This window comes from Physeter macrocephalus, chromosome 20 (genome assembly GCF_002837175.3).
Source record: "Physeter macrocephalus isolate SW-GA chromosome 20, ASM283717v5, whole genome shotgun sequence".
NCBI classification, from domain to species: Eukaryota; Metazoa; Chordata; class Mammalia; order Artiodactyla; family Physeteridae; genus Physeter; species Physeter macrocephalus.
In genome coordinates this window covers 121,056,431-121,080,035 of record NC_041233.1, presented here as the reverse complement: position 1 = coordinate 121,080,035, position 23,605 = coordinate 121,056,431, and the positions used below count along the sequence as shown (strand labels likewise).

The 23,605-nt window shown below is 41.0% G+C and overlaps 1 protein-coding gene across 8 annotated transcripts in view; it reads right to left on the bottom strand.

Annotated features, from left to right (window-relative positions):
* TENM3 (teneurin transmembrane protein 3) overlaps positions 1–23,605 on the bottom strand; it is a 450,345-nt gene that overhangs the window by 84,996 nt on the left and 341,744 nt on the right. For all 8 annotated transcript variants that reach the window (XM_055081142.1, XM_028481606.1, XM_055081143.1 and 5 more), the window contains one exon: positions 18,522–18,707. In XM_055081142.1, the coding sequence (XP_054937117.1) occupies positions 18,522–18,707 (186 nt within the window). The remainder of the gene's footprint in view (positions 1–18,521; positions 18,708–23,605) is intronic.

Here is a 23,605-nt window from a genome sequence, read left to right as displayed (position 1 = left end):
CCAGAACACAACAAATGAAACAACGGTGCCAGTTTCGAGCCCGTGCACTGGAAGTCCTTGGTCTAATTGCTGGTACAGGTGGGCAAAGGCTCAGTGAAATCTGAGATGTGGAGAAAGGTCTGGCTCCTCAAAAGAATTTTTATTCTACGATCAGCTCACAAACCTCCAATATCACCAAAGCAAATGACTAGTACTGTATCCTCTTCACACACTCCCCTCTAGGTGCTTCTTTTTAAAGAGAATTCTTTCTCTTTTCAAGGCCCCTGTTTACCGTCCTTGCCCCCCTTTACTTTTGGGGAAGATGCGCGGGGATGTGGACACAAATGGATTCACTCTTGTCTGTACGGCTGAGTAAAGGGCGTGGATCCTACGGCCCCTGGGAAGGCGCTTGCCCACAGGGAGTCTTCTCGCACTGTTTTTCACTCCCAATGTGGAGAGTAGGGAGGACAGCATCTTTCTGAAAACTCTACCTACGTGCTGGTGCCTCACCTGCTTATCTATCAAAATTATGGGCAGCCCTGCTCCCTCTCTGTCCTCTAGTTAACTGATTCTTCCTGTTTTTCCCCCGAATACGTCTCATGGGTGAAGTCTAGGACTATAAACACCAGGGTAAATGTAAAAGAGAAGAGAAAAAAATCCAGAACTAGCCGTGCTCAATTCATTTCAGTTAAGAGACTCCAGGAAAACACAGGCTTTAACAATACATAGACACGTGCGACTTGATGTGTAAATCTTCCCCATTAGAAACGCAGACTCTATGGCCACGCTAATCACTGTGTTCCCACCTCCTGGCTCATAAGGGATTCTGAACATCTGCCGAAGAAACTGATGAAACGTGCTTATTACGGCGCTCCTACTGAAACGGAGCAGGACCCTGCGGTCCTTGTCCCCAGGTCCTCAGCCCGCCTTTTGTCTGTGGAAAAACTTTAGCCCAAAAATAAGTTTAATCAGAGAAGTGAGAAAATGCAGAAACAGAGGAAAACAGTCCGAGGAGAGCAAATAATGACAGTTGGGTCATTCAGCAAAGTCAAGGACCTTTAGGTCCTCCTCCAGGGCTACAGATCATATTCCGAGCCGTGTCCTGTGAGCTGTCTTGTAGATACCAACACCCTCCACGAGGTGGAGGAGGATGGCTGCATGACGACCACACTGAAGCCACGACATAAGCTACCCCACGTCACACAATTCCGAGAACTGGCCTCAAAGCAATGGGAACAAACCTGGAACTAAAGGTTAACTGTTCTTAAAACAAGCAAGGTGACGCCGAGCAGACCATCACATCCCCGATTTCAAGACGACTGTCAGAACTGACTACGCTGCTCCGCTCCCGGCCTCCGCCTGTGCACCCCTGAAACTCCCCTTTAAAAGCCCCGCCCCCTGAGCAGCCATCGGGCGTTGGTTCTCAGACGGGAGTCCACCCTCTGCCCCGGCTGCCAGCCTCCGAAATAAAGCAAGCTTTCGTTTCCTACCAACACTTGTCTCAAGAACTGGCTGTAGAGCCGCAAGCAGCTGGACCTGGGTTCGGTAACACTATGTCCTACATGCGTTTGCAGCTTTCGAAGAAATTCTACGAATGATAGAGAGGCTACCTTTGGGGAAAGAAGCATATGCGAGCAATACCTCATTTACAATATCCTTCCCCTCGCCTTCATCCACCTGTGCCTCTCCCCTCGCCCAATCCATCTATCCTAATTATATACAGCGGTATTAACAATCACTAGCATTTACTGACTGTTACTATGTGCTGAAAAACTATGCTAAGCATTTTATATGAACTGGTTCATTTAATTCTCACCACTCTATGGGGCAATAGGTACTTTTATTATCTTCCCTACTTCCCAAATGAAGAAACTTGAGGCACAGGAAATTAAATAACTTCCTCAAGATCAAAATGCTAGCAAGTGGCCCAAATTCCAACCAGGTGGTCTGAGCCCAAAGTCCGTACACTTAATAAACAAGCTCTCTATACAACTCAGCAGAGACAGAACTGGGTACCTGGGTAAGACAGACGAGAAACACACCTGTCCTTGGATTGGGCAATGAATTTACTTGAATGAGAAAATAAGACAAAAAAATGTGGAAATCCTTAATTCAACATTGCCAATTAAAGGGAGAAACTGGGAAGTAAGATTAAAATCCAAACAACTTGAAGTATTAATCTGTGGACACAGCCTCAAAAAGGAGGGTACTTTACGTAGTTAAGAAACCTTTATAATGAGAACTGCTGTAACTTGTTCTAAAAATCCCAAGTTTGGAAAACCGATCGGCAGGATATTAAAAGTGAGGGATAAAACCAGGAAAAATCAAAACAAGTGAGTTTGAAAAATCAAAGACCAGAAGCATTTCAGTTGACGTCTGTTGTATAAGAACTATTTGCTGAGTGATAATTCCAAACAAGGCTGCTCCTTTAAAACAGAGGTCAGAGGAGTATATGTGCCTGTCTGGGGGAGGAACTGGGGTATTTGGAGGTTTTTACGGAATAAGATTAGTTCCAACTTTGCTTTCCTTTCACTGTCAAACCGATTCTTCAAAACACAGAGAAGAAACAAAGGCAAACCAAGTTGGTTATATCTACATTAGGCAGCTCACAAGGGAAAATATACCAACAGTTTGACTGGGTGTACACAGTTGCTGACCTGTGTAGTTGTGATCTATTCATGCTGTTTCTGCTGTGAACAATGTGCTTGGTTGGAGCACATTAAATAGGACAGCATTTTCACTGGGCTGTTGATTTCACCCCTGGGGATATCCTAGACACGGGCAAAGAACACAGAACCTAGAACGCTAGAAATATTTCTCCGTTTAATTACTGCACGAAGATCTTAGGGGCCCATCTCTGAAAGAGGGTAATTCAATCAGATGAGTCCATAATGAAATACAGACATATCCTTCACCACGGTGAACACTGCAAAGTCCTCAGAGGCGAGGACAAGTTTTTATCTAGCATTGTGTGTTTCGTAATACTTTATAATACAGACTTAAAAAATGATTCACGTTAGTATCTCATTAAAGTTATAAGTAGGTATCTTTCTTAGATTATTCATGTACCAATTTCTGTAGGATGACAGAAAAGCTACAGTCTGCAAATAAGTACATATTAAATCCATTTATTCCAATTAGCAACTGTTTAAATCAGTGTGCAAGCCGCATACCCATTGATTTGATGTTCCTTAACTGATATGCACTGTACTGTTTTATTACTGATTACCCTGTCATAAAGGATTATGACACCGACATAATTTTAAACCCTGTAAAACAATTTACTCAGGCCCCTTAAAAACATGTCCTCTCTCACCTCAGAATTCTCATTCTAAGATTAGATAAAACATTGCAAATATTTTATCCTATTTAGGGGGGTCAATTAATTTGAAATATAACAACTAGCAAGTGAGTTTTAACAACTAGGTTGTGCCAGTAAAGAAAAACGGTGTATGTGTGTGCGTATGTGTGTGTATGTGTGTGTGTGTGAACACACGCGTGTGCACACGTGTTTGAAAGAGCTTTTGCTCCCCTAAAACTGGCAGCACATTTTTGAAAACGTGCTTCAAATAAATTGTTTTCGAAAGTTTGCACATTTTATTCTTTTAGTAGATTGGAAATTTGGTGAAAAAATGATCTATACAATACATTGCTTCTTGCATGCACCTACCCAAGCAAAATATCATACTTCAGTTTGGAGCACTATTTATGCCAAGACATTCCAAAAGAGCGAAATAATATTCTTCCTCATTTAAGTCTGCCCAGAAAAATATCTGGATTTTATGGAAAAGGTGCTTTGAGATAAACCACACTTTTTCAAGTCAGCAGTGCTGAAAAAGTGCCAGGATAAGCTGCAGAACTTTGTACAGACAACTGGGAGAATAATATTTGGTATTTTCTTTCAGTTTAGAATTTCATGCCTTACTGTAGATGACATCTACATAACAGAAGTAACAGTGTAGCAGGCAGAATGCAGACAGCAGGCTCACTGAGGCTGGTGTGCACACAGCCTACGAAAGAGATGACTACTGTTTGGCGTGTGATACATGATCTTTGCGGTAGTCTTTGCATGTGGCGTAATTTCATTTACTGGACCATAACATAAACGTGGAGTGACACATGTCTCCTTCAGATTTTCACTCGTTTGCGTTCAGTGAATGACATAAGCAACACCACATTATCTTATGATTTCCTAAATTAAAAAAAAAAAAATCAGGTATATTTTAGTACCCTGATTTGGGAACTAAGCTATCAGAGACAGTTCTTCACATCAGTAAATGAAAATCAGGACACAAATATATTTTACACTAAACAAATATTTGGATCTTTAACACTCTGGTACAGTGAACTTGGTTATTGCAATTACCAAAGTGGTGTCTGTGTCGTACTAACAAGTCTTGGGGCAGGAAACCATGAAAATGATCTATTTGGTCAATATCAAAGAGTGTAATTTCTTGTCTACCATCGTTACTTTTGTCTATTCATAACATTTAGTATTTAAGAAAAGTTATAGAATAAGGCATAAATAAGTATGTAAAATATACTAGGTCTTTCTGTTGTCAATTTTTAAAAACTTTACCAGGAAAAATAATAAACATAGTTGAACAATCTGTTTAACTTACTGAAGATAAAACTGTAATTTATTTGGAGAAAATTGTAGGTAAATGGCTCTTTCCAAAGGTGATTTCCAGAGAGAGTATTTTTCTTCATTTGCAGGTGTGCGAGAGTGTGCATACATGTTTCCCACTCGTATCCTGGGTGTTAAACTTTTCTGAGACTTTTCCACGAGCCGATACTGGTCACACAAGTCGTCTACTCACTTTGTGTGAGTGCTTTTCAGTGCTCAATGTCTATACGTAGTATTCAGTCTACTCAAAAACTGGAAATAAATTTAACTTTTAAAAAGAAGCGTGGCGGTTTCAATAAGTAGTTTACAACTTTCTTAAATCCTCTACAGTACAAATTGATTTTCTCTGAACTGTTTTTTTGTTGCTGCAATTGGTATTCTTATTTTGGCAAGATCAGCTATAATTCAAATGTTCCTGAATAAAAAAGTGACATTTTATTATTGATATATCGCTGACATGGTTATTACTGCATCTGTTTCTATGACAATTCAATCGTACGTGACAGGTATGCAGATATTATCTTTATCACAGAACAAAATTTAATTTTCACCTATTCTACTATATACATACATGCTAAAACAATTAAACAGTAATTTAGGAGGCAGCATAGTCGAGTGCTTAAGAGGAGGGGCTTGGGAACGGTTCATGTGGATTTGGGTTCTGGTTCTGTTACTTACTAGCTGTGTATCCACAGAAAAGTTATAGGACCTCTCTGAGCCTGAGTTCTGTCAATGGAGATTTTAATAGCTTCCACTTGATAAGGCTGTCGTGAAAATTAAGTAAGATAATATATGCAGAGAACTTTGCATTGCGCCTTAGCACACAGTAAACCCTTAAATAACAGGTACCATTAATTAATCTTTTTAATATAAAGACAGTTTAAAAAGGACAAAATCATGAAGTGACTGGTATCTTTTAAGAGACTATGAAGAAAGAAAGAAATCTGACCATGAGCAAAGCACCTCCGGGCTGCCGGTGACCTGTTTTCATAGGCCATGGGGTCCACTCTGCCCCAGTGACGCCAGGATAGGCCCCTATATGCTCTGCCTCCTTAAGATATACTCCCCTTGATGGGACCCTTCTTCATACGAACGGGCTAGATCCCAAAGTGAAGACAACTCCACTTTTGTGTCAAGAAGTCTTCTTATTCTTTGTCTCACATAAACCCTGTGCTGGTATAGATGCCAAGTTCCTAATCAAAAGGTGATTCAGCTTTTCAGAATAAAGAGCACATCACAACTTGTCCTTACATATTTTGTGTTCCCTCATCAGTGATTTGATGCGAGCAATGTAAATGAACATTTTTTAAAGGGCTTTGTAAATCTTTGTATAACCTGCTCATAAATTCGGAAATACAAGTCACTTTTACAGTAACTACTTGGGAACTAAGACATTTAAATATCTTATTTTACATGCATATCACAATCCTTATTCTGCAATTTTGCTGAAAATTTTTCATTCTGTTTTTCATTATGGAATGTATTGAGCAGACTTAACAGAATATATATTGCTAGCTTTTGCAGCAGAATGATGTGAGTTTGTGTGTCACCATTCCTACATACAGGAGGAAGCCCACCCTCACCTGGCTGAGAAAAATGTTCCCAGCAGCTTGTGGGTGCCTTGCTGGTACGTGCAACCATAATCGCCCATCTAGGCTTTTGCTATGGGGCTTGCATCTACACTGGTCACAGATCGGAGAATAATGCTTTTGGGGGCAGGAAAGAGTTAGGGTATGTGCAGTAACCACATAGATGTTTTCTCTTTGCTTTTTATGACAGTTATATGGTGATCTTTTCCCTCTGCATACACCAATGTATTGGGAGTGGATTTCTCACACGCATAATAATCACTGCTGGGGACTCATCTTAAAAGCCAAGAGTGGAAGTGTCCGTGAAAAGCATTATTTTACACTTCACTGTTCTTGTCGGGTCTAACTGATGAATACCTAACACCATTAATTCACAATTAGACCCCTTATGCTTAACCACGCGCTTTCTGTGCACACATACATAAATGTTAATTCTGGATAGAATGATAATCATTCAGCACCATAACAATTAAACAGCTGTAACCTGCCTCATGTGTTAAGTGATGGAGCTGCGGGCAAGCTCCAGAAACAGATGGTCTTACCCACCCATGCTTAATGTTAAAGACTTTTTTAAAAAAGAGGTGTTGACAAATCAGAACAAGGAGGCATAGTTTTAATGCAAATCAGTCCATTTGCAATGGAGATTACCCTAAAAACTAATTTGGTGTACAGGAAAAAAACTAAGCTCTGTTGTTAAAAGGAAGACATTATATTCCATTTGGATCTACCAGATTCCCCACCAACATAATTATTTACTAATTTCATTCAACCAACGGGGTTTAATGGAAAGGCAGCTGGCAAAGTTTTCATATTCATGGGCCTCCTTTAACTGCTCCTTAATTTATCCAAAGCACATGTCTGTTAAACCCCAGAAATAATAGCCGTATTAGAGGCAGATGTTTTCCAGCTTCACTAAAGAGGCACTCAAAGAAGAGAGGGTCAATGAACCCATCATGGAGAAGAGTAACAGAAAAAAATCGGCTCTAGTCACACCGTAATCTGTGAAAATAATATGTTAAATATGAAAAGGGAGAGAAAGGCCATGGCTTTTGTACGGACTAACACCGTAACTTGTATTTTAAAAACAGGTAGGTGGAAAAGGAATGGTTTAAGATGAAAAGAGGCTATTTTCAACTTGTCACTTTCAGGAAATGACAGAGAGAAATTCTGCCACTGAAGAATACTAAGGTACCATTGCGGGAAGGCATAATCACATTCCTTAAAATTGTAGGCTTAATTCTTCCGCGCTTACGTGAAGCTAAATGCAAAGTTCTGATTTTTGATTTACTCCATTAGGGTAATACGGATCTCTGCAGATAAAGTCTACATGAACACTTCACTAGCTGGCTGGTAGTCTATGGTTACCTGGCTTGAGTTTGGGGAAGAATGGGACATATTTATAATCTGGCCCTAGTCATGAACCTTCTCTTCCTAATACTGTGAAATAGCTGAAAACATTATTTTGCACTGGTTTCACTCCCAAACGCCTTGGACCTAAACTTCTCAATAAAAGGCTTCTGATGAACTCGGCAAGACTTAAAAGGAGCATCTTTCACCTTTATTTCTGGTTAAATGATACAATATACCCAGTCAACTGAGCTTTCAAACCTCCTCTGTACTAGATTTGGTGGAAATTAAGGTCTTAGATGATTTTTAAAAGATGCAAATCAATGAGGTGTTCCAAACTGAAAAAGATACTCTAGTATATTAGTAAAGGAACACCATGGCAGGCTTTTAATAAAACAATACGATATAAATTTGACACATAACTGGCTTTTATTCTGATATCCTATCTCTTCATAAACTTTTTAAACTATGGCATATAACATTTTAATTCAAAGGAACAGATTCAAAAATTTCTTTTGGATAATAATTATAATTGATAAATTGTTTCCCTAAGACACAGAGCACTTACATAGTAACTTATTTTGAGAGACTTAAAAAAACTAGCTAGAAAACCTCTAAATTCATGGTGGGAAATAAACACAACATAGTAAGAAAGGAAGGAATCAGATTTATCAAGCCTAAAGAAATCAGGTATATTTCAATGACACCTAAATGATCATAAAACAATACAAATAATCAATATTTTCTTATACTGCTCCCATTAGAGAACAATGACAGTAGATTTAACCCTCCATTTTTTTTTTTTTTTTTCCCTGAACACATTGCCTCTAAAGCCAGTAGGCCTCACCGTCAGCTGAGTAGGAATAAGGTTAATTTATAGTAGCTCTTGGGACCCAAGTTACACCACAGGAAGCAGACTGGAGGGAAAATTTGTGCACAAATAACCACCACAGGATAGAATCCTTTATCACATGACCCTGAAGTATGTCAAGCATATTTCTTCTAAAGACCTCAAAACTCTCATCCTCACAGGCTATGTGTAAATCACCTAAATGGAAAGATCTAGGTTAAATCCACACATACCCACAAAACAATTACCTACATGCAGAAGTGACTTTTAGAAGTCCTTAAAAAATGTCCCTTTTCTAAAGTATAGAACACATGTAACATTTCCCAAAACAATGCAACTGTCACAGAAATTTACCTCTCAGTAGCACTCCTGCCATGTGAGAACAGAGTCTCAGCTTCAGGCTGCTGCCTCTCTTTTTAGTAAGGATAAATCACAGCATGAAGAACCAGACAGACAACAGTGGCACTCAAACACCTGATGTCAACAGCTGAAGGTGTTTAGGTACATTTACTCCCATTCTTAGGGGTAAAGAAACTGACGCCTAGGAAAATAAATCATCAACACGATGAAAGAACATTTATCAGGACAGCTCAGGGGACTATGGATTTTACTGACGGTCACACAGCAAACAAGGTGCGAAAGTTACGTGAAGATTCTAATGCCAACTTTCCCCAGGATTTGTTTGATTTGAGAATGTAATTCTAATGAGGCTCTTGGGACACGATGGGACTTGTGCAGACACAAATTAAGGGAGGACGGGGTGCTGCAAAGTTAAGGTTGCAAGGCACTTCCCAGAAAGACGAGTCAAAACTAGTAACCACTCTGAAGCTTTAGAGGATATGGACTGTCAAAGTTAGTAGAGATTCAGAGTGATTCAAAAACTTGGACAGGGACTTCCCTGGTGGCGCAGTGGTTGGGAGTCTGCCTGCCAATGCAGGGGACACGGGTTCGATCCCTGGTCCGGGAAGATCCCACATGCCGCGGAGCAACTAAGCCCGTGCGCCACAACTACTGAGTCTGCGCTCTAGAGCCTGTGGACAACAACTACTGAGCCCACGTGTCACAACTACTGAAGCCTGTGCACCTCGAGCCTGTGCTCCACAACAAGCCACCGCAATGAGAAGCCCGCGCACCACAATGAAGACCCAACGCAGCCAAAAATAAATAAATAGTTGATAAAAAAACTAAAGAACTTGGACATACTGTATTATGGCTTAATATATGATGGAAACAGTCAAACTTACTAAAGTTTCAAATTTGGGCCGGTGGATTTGTTTTTTGTTGGTTGACTCCTCTCTCTCTCAAAGGTTACTGAACACTGAACGAAATGACTACTTTAGCTTTAAGTGCAGACCTGCCATTGTTGGCAACGCTGGGCTGCAGCTAATGGAACCCACCGGCTTCATGTCCTTTGATGCCGAAATTGGTTCATGTAAAGAAAAACAAACTAACACAAGCGCTTCCTGAGCGCACGCTCAGTAGTTGTGGCACACGGGCTTGGCTGCTCCGCGGCATGTGGGATGTTCCCAGACCAGGGCTCGAACCCGTGTCCCCTGCATCGGCAGGTGGATTCGTAACCACTGCGCCACCAGGGAAGTCCCAACATGCCTCTCATTATCCAAACACTTCTTCATAAAAATGAAACTAACTGGAACATGGTGACGTTGACTAGTGAAATAAACACTATCTGTGATAGTTTAAAAAATCCTGAAACCCTGTAGAGAGAGGGCTGACAACCTAACAAAATGGGGCCTCCATTATTCAGAAAGGCCAGAGAAACTAGTTTTGCATTTTCAGAAGGGAGGAGATTAAGCGACCTCGTTAAAAAAAAATACCAATTCTGAGGGGATTACAGAGGAGAAAGCACTGTATATAAAACTGTTAACTGAATAAATCAGACTCAAAGGAAAAAAATAATATTGAGAGGCCCCAGCTGGATGCAAATGTAATCTCAAAGGAAGAAATCGACATCTAAAAATCAGCCTGGTTTTCAGGACGTCGGTGATTCTCAGTGAGCTCTGAAGGGGGTCTTCCACAGTTCTCTTAGGAATTGCTAGCCTCTCGGTCACATGAAATTACTTAGTCACTGGGACTGCAGAGCAGGAAGGATCTTAAGAAGTTCTCCTTTTTTGCACACTTCATGGGAGGATATTTAGCCTGTCTGGATTTTCACAGCCAACCAAGTCAGCTAAGGGGAATTTCCTCCCGCTAAACTCTATGCCTACTGCGTTCTGATGACCCACCTTCCACTCTGTATGACAGATCACGAGGCATCTCTGTCCACATTAGTGTGGACTTAGTGTGTCGGGAAGTGGAGGGGAGAAGCTGTTCTTGGAACCAGCATGCACTCTTGTTTTCCTGCTGGCTAATTCCGCTGCATTAGGATAAGACTCAGTAGGGAAGAACCAGCCACAGTAAACATTTTTATTAATTTCAGTCCAAATGCTCCAGCAACAGTAACAATAAGTAGCAGCCCTATGGTGTCTGCTTTGTGCCAGAGAGCGTTCCAAGTGCCCTTCTATTTTCATTCCCACTTTGGAGATGGGCAAACCGAGGCACTGAGAGTTTAAGTGATTTTCCCCAAATCACACAGCTGTCAAGTAATAGTTTGGAACACAGGCAGATCCAGGTTCTGTGGGGTCTGAAATTATACAAATTGGGGGGCTCTCTTTAAGAAAAAGAATCCCAAATTATAAATATGAAATTAGGTACAAATTGAGTCATTATTTAGAATGAGACAAGAAATCACAATAAATTATAGTTTTTAAGCTGACACCACAAACATCATAAAAAAATTGCAGAACATTTTTTATTATTAAGTGCCTGACATGTCTCTAATAAACACTTTTTTTCTATAATTTTTGGGCCACATTTACTTTGCCTCCTTATAAGAATGGTTTTATAATATTTTTTATAGAGAGAATAGATAATTCAGTCTTTTTTCAATGTGATTGTTTAATATGGTTTTCATTATTGATAATTTAGAAAGTTTCATTTGGCTTCAAAATTTGTTATTAGTAATGTTATGCAAATCTGGGGCATTACTGCCGAATTTGGGAAGACTTTATGGTGTAATAAACTAGGCTTAAATGCTCTGTGAACTGGTGACATTCATCAGCCACTCTGTTGTGATGGCATCCTAGAATATTATGAGTTTGATAACGTCTTCATCAATATCAGTATTTCATGTCACATAAGCCCTGAATCTCTTCCTGGCATGTTCATATGATTCTGTGGCATATGGGATGCATCATGCATGTGACTTCACACACTGATGAACTCAGTGTTGCAGTACTGCTATAGGTTCATGCCTTAAAGATACAAGAATTCTGATAAGTCCCTCAAAAAAGAAATAATCATCAAAAGAGAAAATTAGGGCACGTTTATAACTGTATAAGTTCCATCATCAAATATATTGCTGATGAGAGAAAACTCCCATTCGGATTGGGCATTTTACAACATATCTGACGACAGGAAGAATTTTCCAGAGACGGGCTTCAGTTTCCACACGTTTCAAACCTTATTTCCGCTCCACTACTTATTTTCCTCTGGTGCGGGGCTCCATAGGACAAATTCGTATTTCCCTATCATCTCTGACCCTGTACTTGGATGTTCACTAGGTGAGGCAGCGGGTGGTAGGAATACCCCCGTATGGCTAGCACTCAACCATCACAGACGGCCATGATTTCACACCTCACAAATACATCCAATTAAATGGAAAGTCAACGCATCCCCAGGTGAAGTTCTCCTTAGCTGAATCCTCAAAGAGCCTACAGCCACTCCAATGCCAGCCTACACAAGGAAAAGCGTGAGGGAGAGAAGTTGGGAGTGGAGAGAGACCAAGGTCTTCAATGATTTGCAACATATGACCACATAAATCCATGGTCCCCTTGTAAGATCCTAGAAGGGGCCTGCGCAAGTGAGGGGCCCTGATGCTTAAGCTTCACCAGTTTCACAGTAATATGTCAACGGCGCTATCAGCGACCCAGACAGGTGGCACTAGAGACCCCGTTCTTAGCTACTGTTAATACACGACGCTGACAGGTGTGAAGCCAAATGCCTCCTATAGCTATCATTTGTGGGTGTAATGTGGTACCCTATAAGCACTTGTTAAGGGGGGAATCATAAAGTTTAAAATGGAAGAAGATAGTCTTAGAATTTCCATATTCCACATTATCATGAATATGATTCCCAATTTGAGAGCATTACAAAAGTCACAACGAGTATCGATCTTGTAATCTCTGAAGTATATTATCAGAGAGGTCTTTTTTTTTTCAAAAATGTCACTTATTTTTTAATTTAACCACTAAAATACTATTCTTTCACCATTATCCTGAGATAAGAATTAGAATACCAAGTCTAAGCCATATCCACACTGGTACAATTCTGATCTCTTTTTTACGCCCATACTGTTTAACTGATGACTTCCCCAGCTGTGTGTATTTCATTTTCAATTTCTCATCTCCAGCACCCCTAAGCCCAGAGCAACCGTGGTGGTTTTTATTAGAGGTGTGCTGAGTACTATACGTGGAACTTTTGTCTGAACAAACAAAGCATGTCTCCGTGATTATTAATGATCTTGTTTCCCAATGTGCTAAAGAATTAGAATAAAAACAAACAGCCAGTCTTTTGTAGCTTAAAAGGAATAAGGGTTTCCCCTAGGCCAAATTTCCATTTGAATTGCCTGAAAGTATAGGAAAATCAATGTAGCTCAATCAACGGCTCTGTGTGTGAGACATAACTAGAAGAACATCACAATAGACTCCACCTGTCTTTCACCACCGTGATTTTAAAACCGCCATCCCAAACATATTAACCTCTTGTTAAGCCATAGTCAGTGGGAGATTAGGTCACACTTTATAACAATGAAATGGAAATTACATTAACTCCTTAAAGCAAATTCGCTGGATAGCCATTTTGTTTTACCTTAAAAAAAAAAAAAAAAAAGATTTCAGCACCCAAAACGTTGTCTGGGTTACAGTTTGACTCACTTACACTCAACAACAAAATAAAAACTCTAGTGAACAGTGCTAGGCACTTTAATAAGTGATTTACATTCTAGCATTTCATTTGATCCTGACAACTCTGACGTACATAATATTTATCTCTGAGAAAACATACTCAGAGAGGTTAAATGATTTGCACACGGTCACACACCAAGTAAATGATGTAGCAAAGATTCAAATTCCAAAAGCTCTTAAACATGAGATACTCTGCTTCAAAATCTCATATGATAGGTATGATTATAGCCATTTTACATTGGAGAAAAAAAACAACAACTGAGACTAAGAACAGTTAAGATAGACATTCTAAGTGAACAAATCATAGAACTGGTTGGGAAACATATCTTTTTTAAACTTTCGAAGCCCATGCTTTTTCTTATTATGTTACATTGACTTTCATGAAGAAGTAGTATTCAATTATGACAGGTGAGATGATCAATAGTTGCTTAATGGATAAAAAAATGCATAAATTAAATGAAATGTAACCGAGGCACACAAATGCCACAGGAAAAATAAAAATGGAAGTTAAATGAAATTGAGAATAAAAAGGGAACCCCATGCTTAAATCTAGTAATTTTTCAATTAAGCAGAAATTATCAATACATTCTCAAATATCAAGAGTCCTCAAGGGGTCATCGGATTAGGACACTGCTCAAGAGGACGCAAAGAAGTTAAAACACACCCCTCTCCTAAAAACATTCCTCTAACCAACAAAAAGGGAAAAAAACAAAACAAAAAACGACTCCCAACGTTTCACACCTAAATAATTATGATATTGCTAATACTTATTGGAATGGAGATTCGAAAATTTCTTCGGGATCTCATTCCAGGATTTAAATATGTTTCCAACCTAAGGTTCTTCATTACGTCCAACCAACTTTTAAACAACTGAAGCCCATTTTCTCCATTTGTGTCTGTGGGGAAATGGGAAATGCTGACCAGCCTCCAGAAGAGGATTCGCCATCCACAGACAGAGATCTGAGCCTTCCTCACCTTCGTAACAACGCTCCACACAGATAACAAGCAGCTGTTAGTCAATCTCCCTCTTCCCCACCCCTGGGGTCACAGTCTCATCTACAGCCTCCCCTGCTCTCCAATACAAATAGATGCTTGTAGGGGCAACTTTTCTCCAGCAATTGCTAAAAAGCATATTTCCTGGAGAAGGTACAGGTTAATAATACTCAAAATTTGGTACTCAGGATTTATCATTGCCCAGGATATTGAGTTAGCGTTGCACTTTTACAGATTCTGCCTCCAAACATGTGCTCAGTAGAGGCCGGCGTGATACTTACGTTGCTTCTGTGCCCCATTAATGCCAACCACAGGCCAATCAGATAACTGGCCCCTCTCTTCCTAAGCAAGAAGAAAAGAGAGAGCCAAACCAACTGAGTTGCCTTGCGTGTTTACAGATTCCGGTTCCAGTTAAATACATTACAAATGGTGAGCTTACAGAATTAGGCCAATATCTCCCAGTTCAGAGATCGGACCTTGAACCACCACAGCTCTCACAGTACAGAACTGTTTAAGCTTTTCCATACAGAAATGCCACAACAACATTCTAATTATGTCAACTATTATTTAGAAACCACGTACTTATATTTAATATTTTTAAACTAGCTTCTGGATCCTCTAAATGTTCTTCTGTCTTTCCGATCTTATGAAAAACAAAGACAGGAGTGTGAGTATGATAGTCATTTGGCCAATCGCGGAGTGTTCGCTTACAAAGGGCGACATCATGCTAGCATCTATACCAGCGCTATTAGCGTTAAACCATGTCAGTTATCATGGCTGGTGCTTATTTGGTGTGGTTCAATCATGTAACTTCTCTTTATTAATGAAAAGGTCCAACAATCGTAAGTGGGTTTTTGGGGAGGAAAGGAGAAATATTCATTTTAATCATAGTACTGCTACAAGTGGATTTCCCTTTGGTTCATTTCTTTATCTGCGTACGTCACTAGTCAAAGTCTAACTCAAGAAAAAAGAAGGACTTGGGACAACAAACCTGAGGACGGATATGCCGAATTCGCTGAATACCTGATTCTTAAGGAGAGGAAAGTACAAACACGCTAATAAAAATATCAGGATGGAATCCCTTCAGGTAGTTGGGTGCCCAGTGAATGCTCTAAACTCGTAACCTATTTTACTCTCAAAATGCCTATGGTTTTATGAAAGCATGAAAACTTTATGAAGACAGTAACATGACTAATGAAGAATATTCTCTGCTTTCTATTGGAAACTTTTGTTTGCTTCTAACTGTTTAATTTCTCCTCCATCTCTCTTTCAATTAACCTCCCTGTTTGCATTCAATGAGATGGCACATAATATGGAGAAAGGCAAAAAAATCTTGCTGATTTATGAGCATTCTTTCATAAAGTGAAAGCTCCTTTCAGCCAGATGCCTAACTGTTGAAATTGAGAGGAAATGCACAGAACAGTAACTCTCCTGAATGAGAAAACATACTGTAGTTTCCTGGGCTGTTTAATCAGTGGCTCACAAAGGCCTCCTTTTAAAGGACCCCTGAGATTTCACCGTGGACATACACGCAGGTAGCAAGTAGACAGGGAAAGGCAACTGGATCTTTGCATGCAAGAACTTGGAATAACTACTTCTGGGAGTACAAAAGAGCAAACAATGATTTAAAGGTTCTCCACATCTTTTAAACGGTTCACTTCAAAGATTTATTTTTAAATGACACAGGTCCTTTACTTCCACGCTGTGACTCATAAAGAGTATAAAAGCAACAAAATAAAATGAAACAATAGAAAACGGAATTATTAACAACCACAGCAAGACACGTTAAATTATAATAAAAGGACCTGCTACAAACAAAAATCCCGTTTGCTCCCAGACAACTGGAAAGTTGTTCAAGAACAGCTCCTCCATGGGGAACGAACCATGTAATATTACCAAGGTCAATGAGGACACCCAGAGAATGATGTGTCTGGTGACTGCCGGTTGGCAAGTTAAGTCTGCTCGCAGATAACTTTAGAGTACACCTCCTCGTCTTCCAAGCTATATATACAAGTGTGGGTTGTACTTCCCAGGCTACAAATAGTCAAGTATATAACATTTTCCCTCTAGCCAGAATCAGTTCACTTAGGATGGGGGTGCTGGGGTCATGAACTACGATGGTGTATGTTTAGAGGCATGTTGTTCCTGCCCTGCCTCTCGTGTGCGTGCACTCCGGGACTGCAGCAGGATGCTGTTTGGTCACAGGGATATTACATTGCCCTCTGCGTGTCCGCAGAAAATACGCAAATCGTGACTGCCCACCGTTTTCTGCCTTACTGTAGCAGCTCCCAAGTGCAGCCCACGTGAACAACACGCAGTCACTGCCCTGCAGAGCCTCCCTCAACGAGGAGGGGAGGGGAGCGCCACATCCGGGTCAGATGCAGGGGATGAGCACACTCCGCAAGTGCCTTGCGGGCGCTCGTCTGCTGTTTACCCCAGTAGGACTACAGGCTCCCCAGTTGTTGGCAGTAGCTCACCTTCAACAGGTGACACCGTAGGTATGTTTCACAGGTAAGAGTTAACATAAAGGCCTGATCTTCAGACGTCTGCAGGGCTGGCCCTTGGCCGGCATCTGGAAAGGTGGATGTTCCCTACACTGATGAGGTTATTTTGCGCACCTGCAGCACTAAACATCTGCTCTTCTTTGGAGAGTCTGGAATGTTGATGGCTGTGGCTGACAGAGGCTACCTCGTTGAGCAGCCCCAATAAAAACATTTTAACTCTCAACCTCAAACGGGCGGAAACACTGCACATATGTTGCTGCATTTCCCTGGGGAGAAAGGGGCATGGTTCTTGTGACCTCTCCTGGTGGGAGAGAAGGAGGCTGGAAAACCTGGACGTGGATTCCTGCAGACACCACCTGATGAGTCTTTCCCCTTCTGGAAACGTCTATAGCCCTGACCACAACTGTGCCGAGAGGGCCCTTCCAGCGATCACCAGACGTCGGGGTGTGTGTGTGATAGTGGGACCCCTGAAACAGATGATTTGAAAAGAGCCTTCCTGGAAATTCTGCATATACCATTTGTGACAGCTTATAAAATGTAAGTGATTTCAATTTTCCTGTGAAAAAATATCTTGGCTAACCAATGCGTTTTTTTTAAAAAAAGTGAAGTACGTAAACGTAGAGATGCATCGTTAGAAGAAATCCTTTACGATATCAAGACTCCACCAAGAGCTTTATCAAATTTTACCCTACAGACATAAATGTGGAAAAACACCATTCCTCAAATTATGAGATTTTTGTAGGACTGTGCCATTTCTAATTAATATTGTACATTTTCAATGAAGTGAGGTAGCACTGTATTACTTCTGTTGTATTTTCTTTAAATAGACGTTTTCATTTCAGTGACTCAAACGGTGAAAGCAAAGGCACTGAAGACCTTGAAAATATGGAACTAGTATGTATGTTCTGGGTGCTTTTGTATCCAGGCTAAATACCATTTATATACTAAGATTTTGATCTTAAACACCTATATGATTGTCTTATTTAACCAACAGATGTGCTAGAACATCATCGTGAAGTGTTAAGCATATAAATCTGTTGAGGAAAAACTAGATTGGTGTATTTTATTCTACTTTCTTCCTCATGGTGCTACAGGATAAAGTCATAAACACTCCAACCTCCTTTCAGAGACTCAAACAGATGGACAGGTGCTAAGATGTGTGATTCTGGAATCTACAGGAGCCCCAAAGGCTACATACTGGGAATCTCTTCTTTAAAGTAAAAAACACTGCCGTTACACGGTGGCAGTATGGAACACGGCACAGGCATATGCAAGGAGAGCTGATCCGTAAGAGACGAAATCGGCCTTATGCGAGTCAGTCTCGGCGGCCGTCCCCCAGCACCACGCACAGAACGTTCTTACACTTGATACTGGAGACAGCGGTTCTAAGAAGAACTGGGCTGCCCCTGGGACCTGAGACCCTTCTTTAGCGGTCACTCCTTCTGAAGACAGGAGAGGAAAAGCTAACGGCGGGGGAGGGGGGGAGAGCTTTCCCGAGGTGAGAAGCAGCCCCGGGGGAGCTCACAGGGCGCACGCGGAGGGGCGGGGCGGGGCGCACGCGGAGGGGGCGGGGCGCACGCGGGGGGGCGGGGCGGGGCGCGGCCGGCCTACCGATGGTGCAGTGCTCGCCGTTCCAGCCCTGGCTGCATTCACACTTGCCGTCCCTGCAGGTGCCGTGCTCGGCGCAGCGCGGGTGGCAGGCTCTCTGACTGCACGCTGGGCCCGTCCAGCCTTCTTCACAGCGGCAGGCGCCCCCCATGCAGACGCCGTGCGAGCCGCAGTCCGCGGAACAGATCTCTGGGGGGAGAAAGAGAGGAAGCCGGGCAGGAGAGGAGAGCCGCGGCGAGTGAGACGGGGAGCGAGGGAGAGGCGCTTCGTCTCAAACTCACGCGTGAACAAGGTGAAGAACAAAGTCGCTGAGCAAACATACGAAAGCTTTTACCTAAGTAGATGGCAGCATCGAGGGCTAGGAGCGATAGACGTAGTTTGCTTTCTTTGTTCCATTTTATATGCTGTCACGATTGGGCGTAAAATGCACATGATAGTTACGTTATAAACAATTTTCTGTATTATATATGTGCTTACACACGCTACTAACAGAACAAATGATTCATAAGGAGAGGAAACTATGTACGCGCACATACCTGTTTCCAAGAGTATCTTTCGACAGCCAGGAACACAGGCACACATACATCAAACTGATATAAAATTTACGAAATAGTTCAGTGTCTGTGTATGTCAAGTATCTAACAGGAGTTAGGTTTCACCCATAGAGCAAAAACTGAAAAGGGGTTATTTTTAATCTATGGTTTAAATTTTAAAAATATTCAGAAACTTCCACTGAAAAGAATCTTTTATTTTAAAAAAAGGTAAAAAAAAAAAAAAAAAAAGAATCTACTTTAGTATGCACGTTAGCTTGCTCCTGACACAGAGACGTGCTGGTTCAATAAAAGAAGCTGTTGTTTTTCCTTTTAAGTATATTTGTACTGTTGACAGATAAAAGTTGCTAAGCAAAACAATAGTAGAAAACCGGTTTAATAATATATAGAACTGCCGGCTCTGGCATTTGCAAAGCAAGGATTTTCAATTACTAGAATTACTGAAAAGGGCACAAGTGACCAAAGGACTTTAAGAACGGTAACAACAGGTTAGGTTGTTCAAATAGAATTCAGGCGTCTGAAATAATTTTTTTCTTAAAAAACTTTCTTAGAAGCTTTATTTGACTAGGACCAATTGAGAGAGACAGACAGAACGTTGAGGGGTATTTTATTTTTCACTCTTCACATATAAAGTTAAATAAAATGAACTTTTTTCTTAAGATTGGAAGACTACTGTTTAGTTTTGGTTTTCTTTCAACAGTAAAAACCTGAGATCGTTTCTGACAAAGAAAACGACTACAGCTGAATTTTAAAATTAAGAAATAGTCACTGTTTATGTAGTCACATGGTCACATGTTCCCCATTCATTGACCAAATATCTCTCAGACACTGGAATTCACAGGGCTGCAGACTTTTAGACACCACATCCAGGCTCAGCGAGAGTTGTAACATTTCTTATAAACAAGAGCCAGGACTATGAACTGGAGGAGAGTGGTATGTGGTTTTTTTCATGCCACATTTTCTATCTCCTTTGAATTAAATTTTTGATTAAAAGATCCAAGATGGTTTGATTAACTTCAGAGGAACAGAACGTCACCTCAGCTCCAGAAGAGCAAGGTTTCTTTCTGACGTTGCCTTTTTTATTCAATCGAATCAATTTTTCATTAGGGTGAAGGTGTTTAGCAGCGTTTAGCACACTCGCTTTGAGCAAGGTGCGTCAATCTTTGTAATGAACTTATTAATTAGAGTTAATTTAATTGAAGTGGAATTGAAGGGCTAATTAATGGACAAACTGCTGCTGAAGAGAGAGGAAACCTCTGTTGCTTTCAAACCTATAAACCTTCTGATGGAAATAATTCATTTCTTCTCTTTCAGCAGCTTAACCAAATGTTTCTTCAGGTGTAAAATCTACTCTCCTATTGAATTTAGATCTCTGAAGGTCATTTCCACAACAACAAAAGAGGCAGCTGGTAAAGTGTTTTGCTTTAGGATTCAATAGGTTAGAAATTCCAAATTCTACTGCAAGTAAACTTTTAAGTCACAAATGGAAATTAACATCGGTGTTTTTGTAAACTTTCAATGAGAATGTGCAGACACACTGGAGGCACGTGAACCCAGATGTTTTCACAGGATGACTATATGCGTATTTGAGATCTTTACTACTAATTCTAAGTAAGTTTTCTGTCTTTTGGCAGCTAATAGCAAAGTTTAATGAAGTTTTTTTCTGTGCTTAATTACTTTCTCCCAAAGAAGCATACTGTGTTCATTATTCAACTCTCTATATTGAGAGTTTAACATGTGTTAAGTGTGTACTTTGCATTAGGGATTTAAAAATGAATAGGATGAAGACCTTCACTCATCATGTCTAAGTGGTCATTTTGTATGCAGGTAAAATTAGATTTTCAGCTAGCAAAATAATTACATCAGTATGAAAAAAATCCGTCTAAATATGTAAAACGGTGATAAGTAATTTTGGCAACCAATTTAATCTTTCAATTAACATTTAGATCCTTTTTTTTTTTTGCTATTTATAGCAATACCATTTTATGAAGAAGACCAAATTAACTTTTGAGCTATTTAATATCAATTGCAAACCATCCTTTATAAAATAATTCTGGTAATGTATTAAGTAACTTTATACAAAACGAAAAAGGGGCTATTTCATTATTCCTTGCCTACTTGGATAACTGTGGGAAACAAACTAGAATGACAATATTTCAAACAAGTATTATTTTATAGCTAGTATTATTATGCCTGTTTCACTGATGGAGGCATACGAGGCCTGAATCAAGTAACTGTATACAAGTAATTATATCTATAAACTTTAATCGGATTTTTACATCTTTAATATAGAAGCTGGAAATGTAAATAAAAACTCGAAAGAGGTAAATGCCTATTTTGCTCTTGTAATTATATTTTTTAAGTGGAGGACAAAATGAGTTAATGTGTTATTTATTTACTTATTTATTTTTGGCCGCGTTGGGTCTTTGTTGGTGCGTGCGGGCTTTCTCTAGTTGCAGAGAGCAGGGGCTGCTCTTTGTTGCGGTGCGCGGGCTTCTCATCGCGGTGGCTTTTCTTGCTGCGGAGCACAGGCTCTAGGCGCATGGGCTTCAGTAGTTGTGGCACGCGGGCTCAGCAGTTGTGGCTCACGGGCTCTAGAGCGCAGGCTCAGAGGCTACGGCTCACGGGCCCAGCCGCTCCGCGGCATGTGGGATCTTCCCGGACCGGGGCACGAACCCGTGTCCCCTGCATCGGCAGGCGGGCTCTCCACCACTGCGCCACCAGGGAAGCCCTGATTTCCTAAAACTCTTTAGTGAGACACTCAAGGCCCTCTATAGTGCAGGCCCCAATTTGGGTTTTTACTTGTGTATCCTATACTCCTTGCCAGCTCTAACAGTCAAGCATTCGCATTTTCTAACCACAGTCTCTGGTTTTCCAAGCTATCTGAATCAACTGGCATTTCTGTGAAGCAGTGATAAGCAATTGTAAACCCTGGTTGCCTCCAACAATGTATGGTCACAAGATGAGGGAAGCAGAGGGAAAGGAGGGACAGACGAAAGAGAAAAGGGGAAGGGAGGAGAGGGGACGAGAGAGGGGAAGAAAGGAAAGAAGGAAAAAGAAACGTGAGAGGGAGGGAGCAGGAAGAAAACTCATCAGCTTCCCTTAACTAGGATATCTACTTATGGGCTCGGCAGAAGTTTTCCGTCAGTACCACAAATGAGCCCACAGAAGACTTTCTTCAGTTTGGGCTTCCGAGATTCAATGTGTAATAGGGGAAGAGCGGCCCATGAATCTGTCATGCCGATATTGACTCATAGGGCAGCAAACCTGTTACCCTAGTTCCTCAAAATGCCAAGAAAGAGTGATTTGTAAAAACTAGGAGTCTTTTTTTCCTCCCTTAAAATAAGCATGTTAATTAGCTACTAGCAAGATTTCCTTTAGGTTTATGCCATTAGGTTAACAGATGATGTCATTTTCATTTCATAAATTTCACATTTGGGGAACCAGATCCAATCAATACTTTTATGTGGAAGCGCCTCTGAAGTGATGAGGAATTAAGTATGATGACCTACAATTAGCCTTTGGAATTCGACCTCCATAACTATTAGCAGTGCCACCACCACTCCTTCTATTAATGGCTAACACTTACGGAGTACTTACTATGCGTAAAGCCCTATTATAAGTGCTTTTCACATACTAACTCATTTACTCCTTACAACAAGTGTATATGAGGTAGCACTATTATTATTCCCATTTTACAGATAAACTGAGGCACAGAAGTTACATAACTTCTCCAACATCACACAGCTAGGAAATAGCCAGTCCTAGATCTGAACCCAGGCAGGTCAGCTGCAGAATCCCCGTTTCTTAACCACTTACTGTTAAACAACAGGTGTTCAGAGGGCAACAGGTGTGGTCAGGGTTAAGAGTAGACAGATTCCTTCGCTGAAGCCAAGCCTTCTGCACGATATTTCTGTTTACCTGACACTGCTCATAAAATCTGTCCTTTTTCTCCCCCGCCCCACTTTCTGTTTATCCTCCTCCGCTTTTCCTTTTCCTCCTCCTCCTTCTCTTGTCCTCAATCTTCCTCCTCTTCTTTTCCTGCTTTTTCATTTATTTTTGCTCAGTTGGTCCAAACAGAAGCCGTCGCCTCCTCTACCTCTCACTCGCCTCCCGCTGTGCCGCGCCTGCGCTCTGCCGACTCGGTGATTCTCCCCTCTTCCCAACTTTCGCCTCTTTCAGAGACATGAACATCAACCCCAATCTCTCTTGCCTCAGACGTTCAGCTCTTCTCACCCTATTTTGTGTTCTGTTTTTTCAGCAAGGCCGGTCTGTTTTGCCTTGAAACGTCCCTCAGTTGATCCTTGTCATCTCCACTAACTCCAAGGGGCTGTGCCCTCATCCCTTCGCCTTTCTGGGAAGGCTCTCCACGGTGGCTTCTAGCCCTCGGGTCTCACTGCTCTCCCTGACGTCTGAGCCATGGGATAGTTCTGGAACACTGTCCTCGCCATATCAGGGGCATCATTATTGTTAGTGAATTCTCCATTGTCTAAACCATCGTTCCTAAGGCCGTGTCCCTCATGATTGGGCCCAACT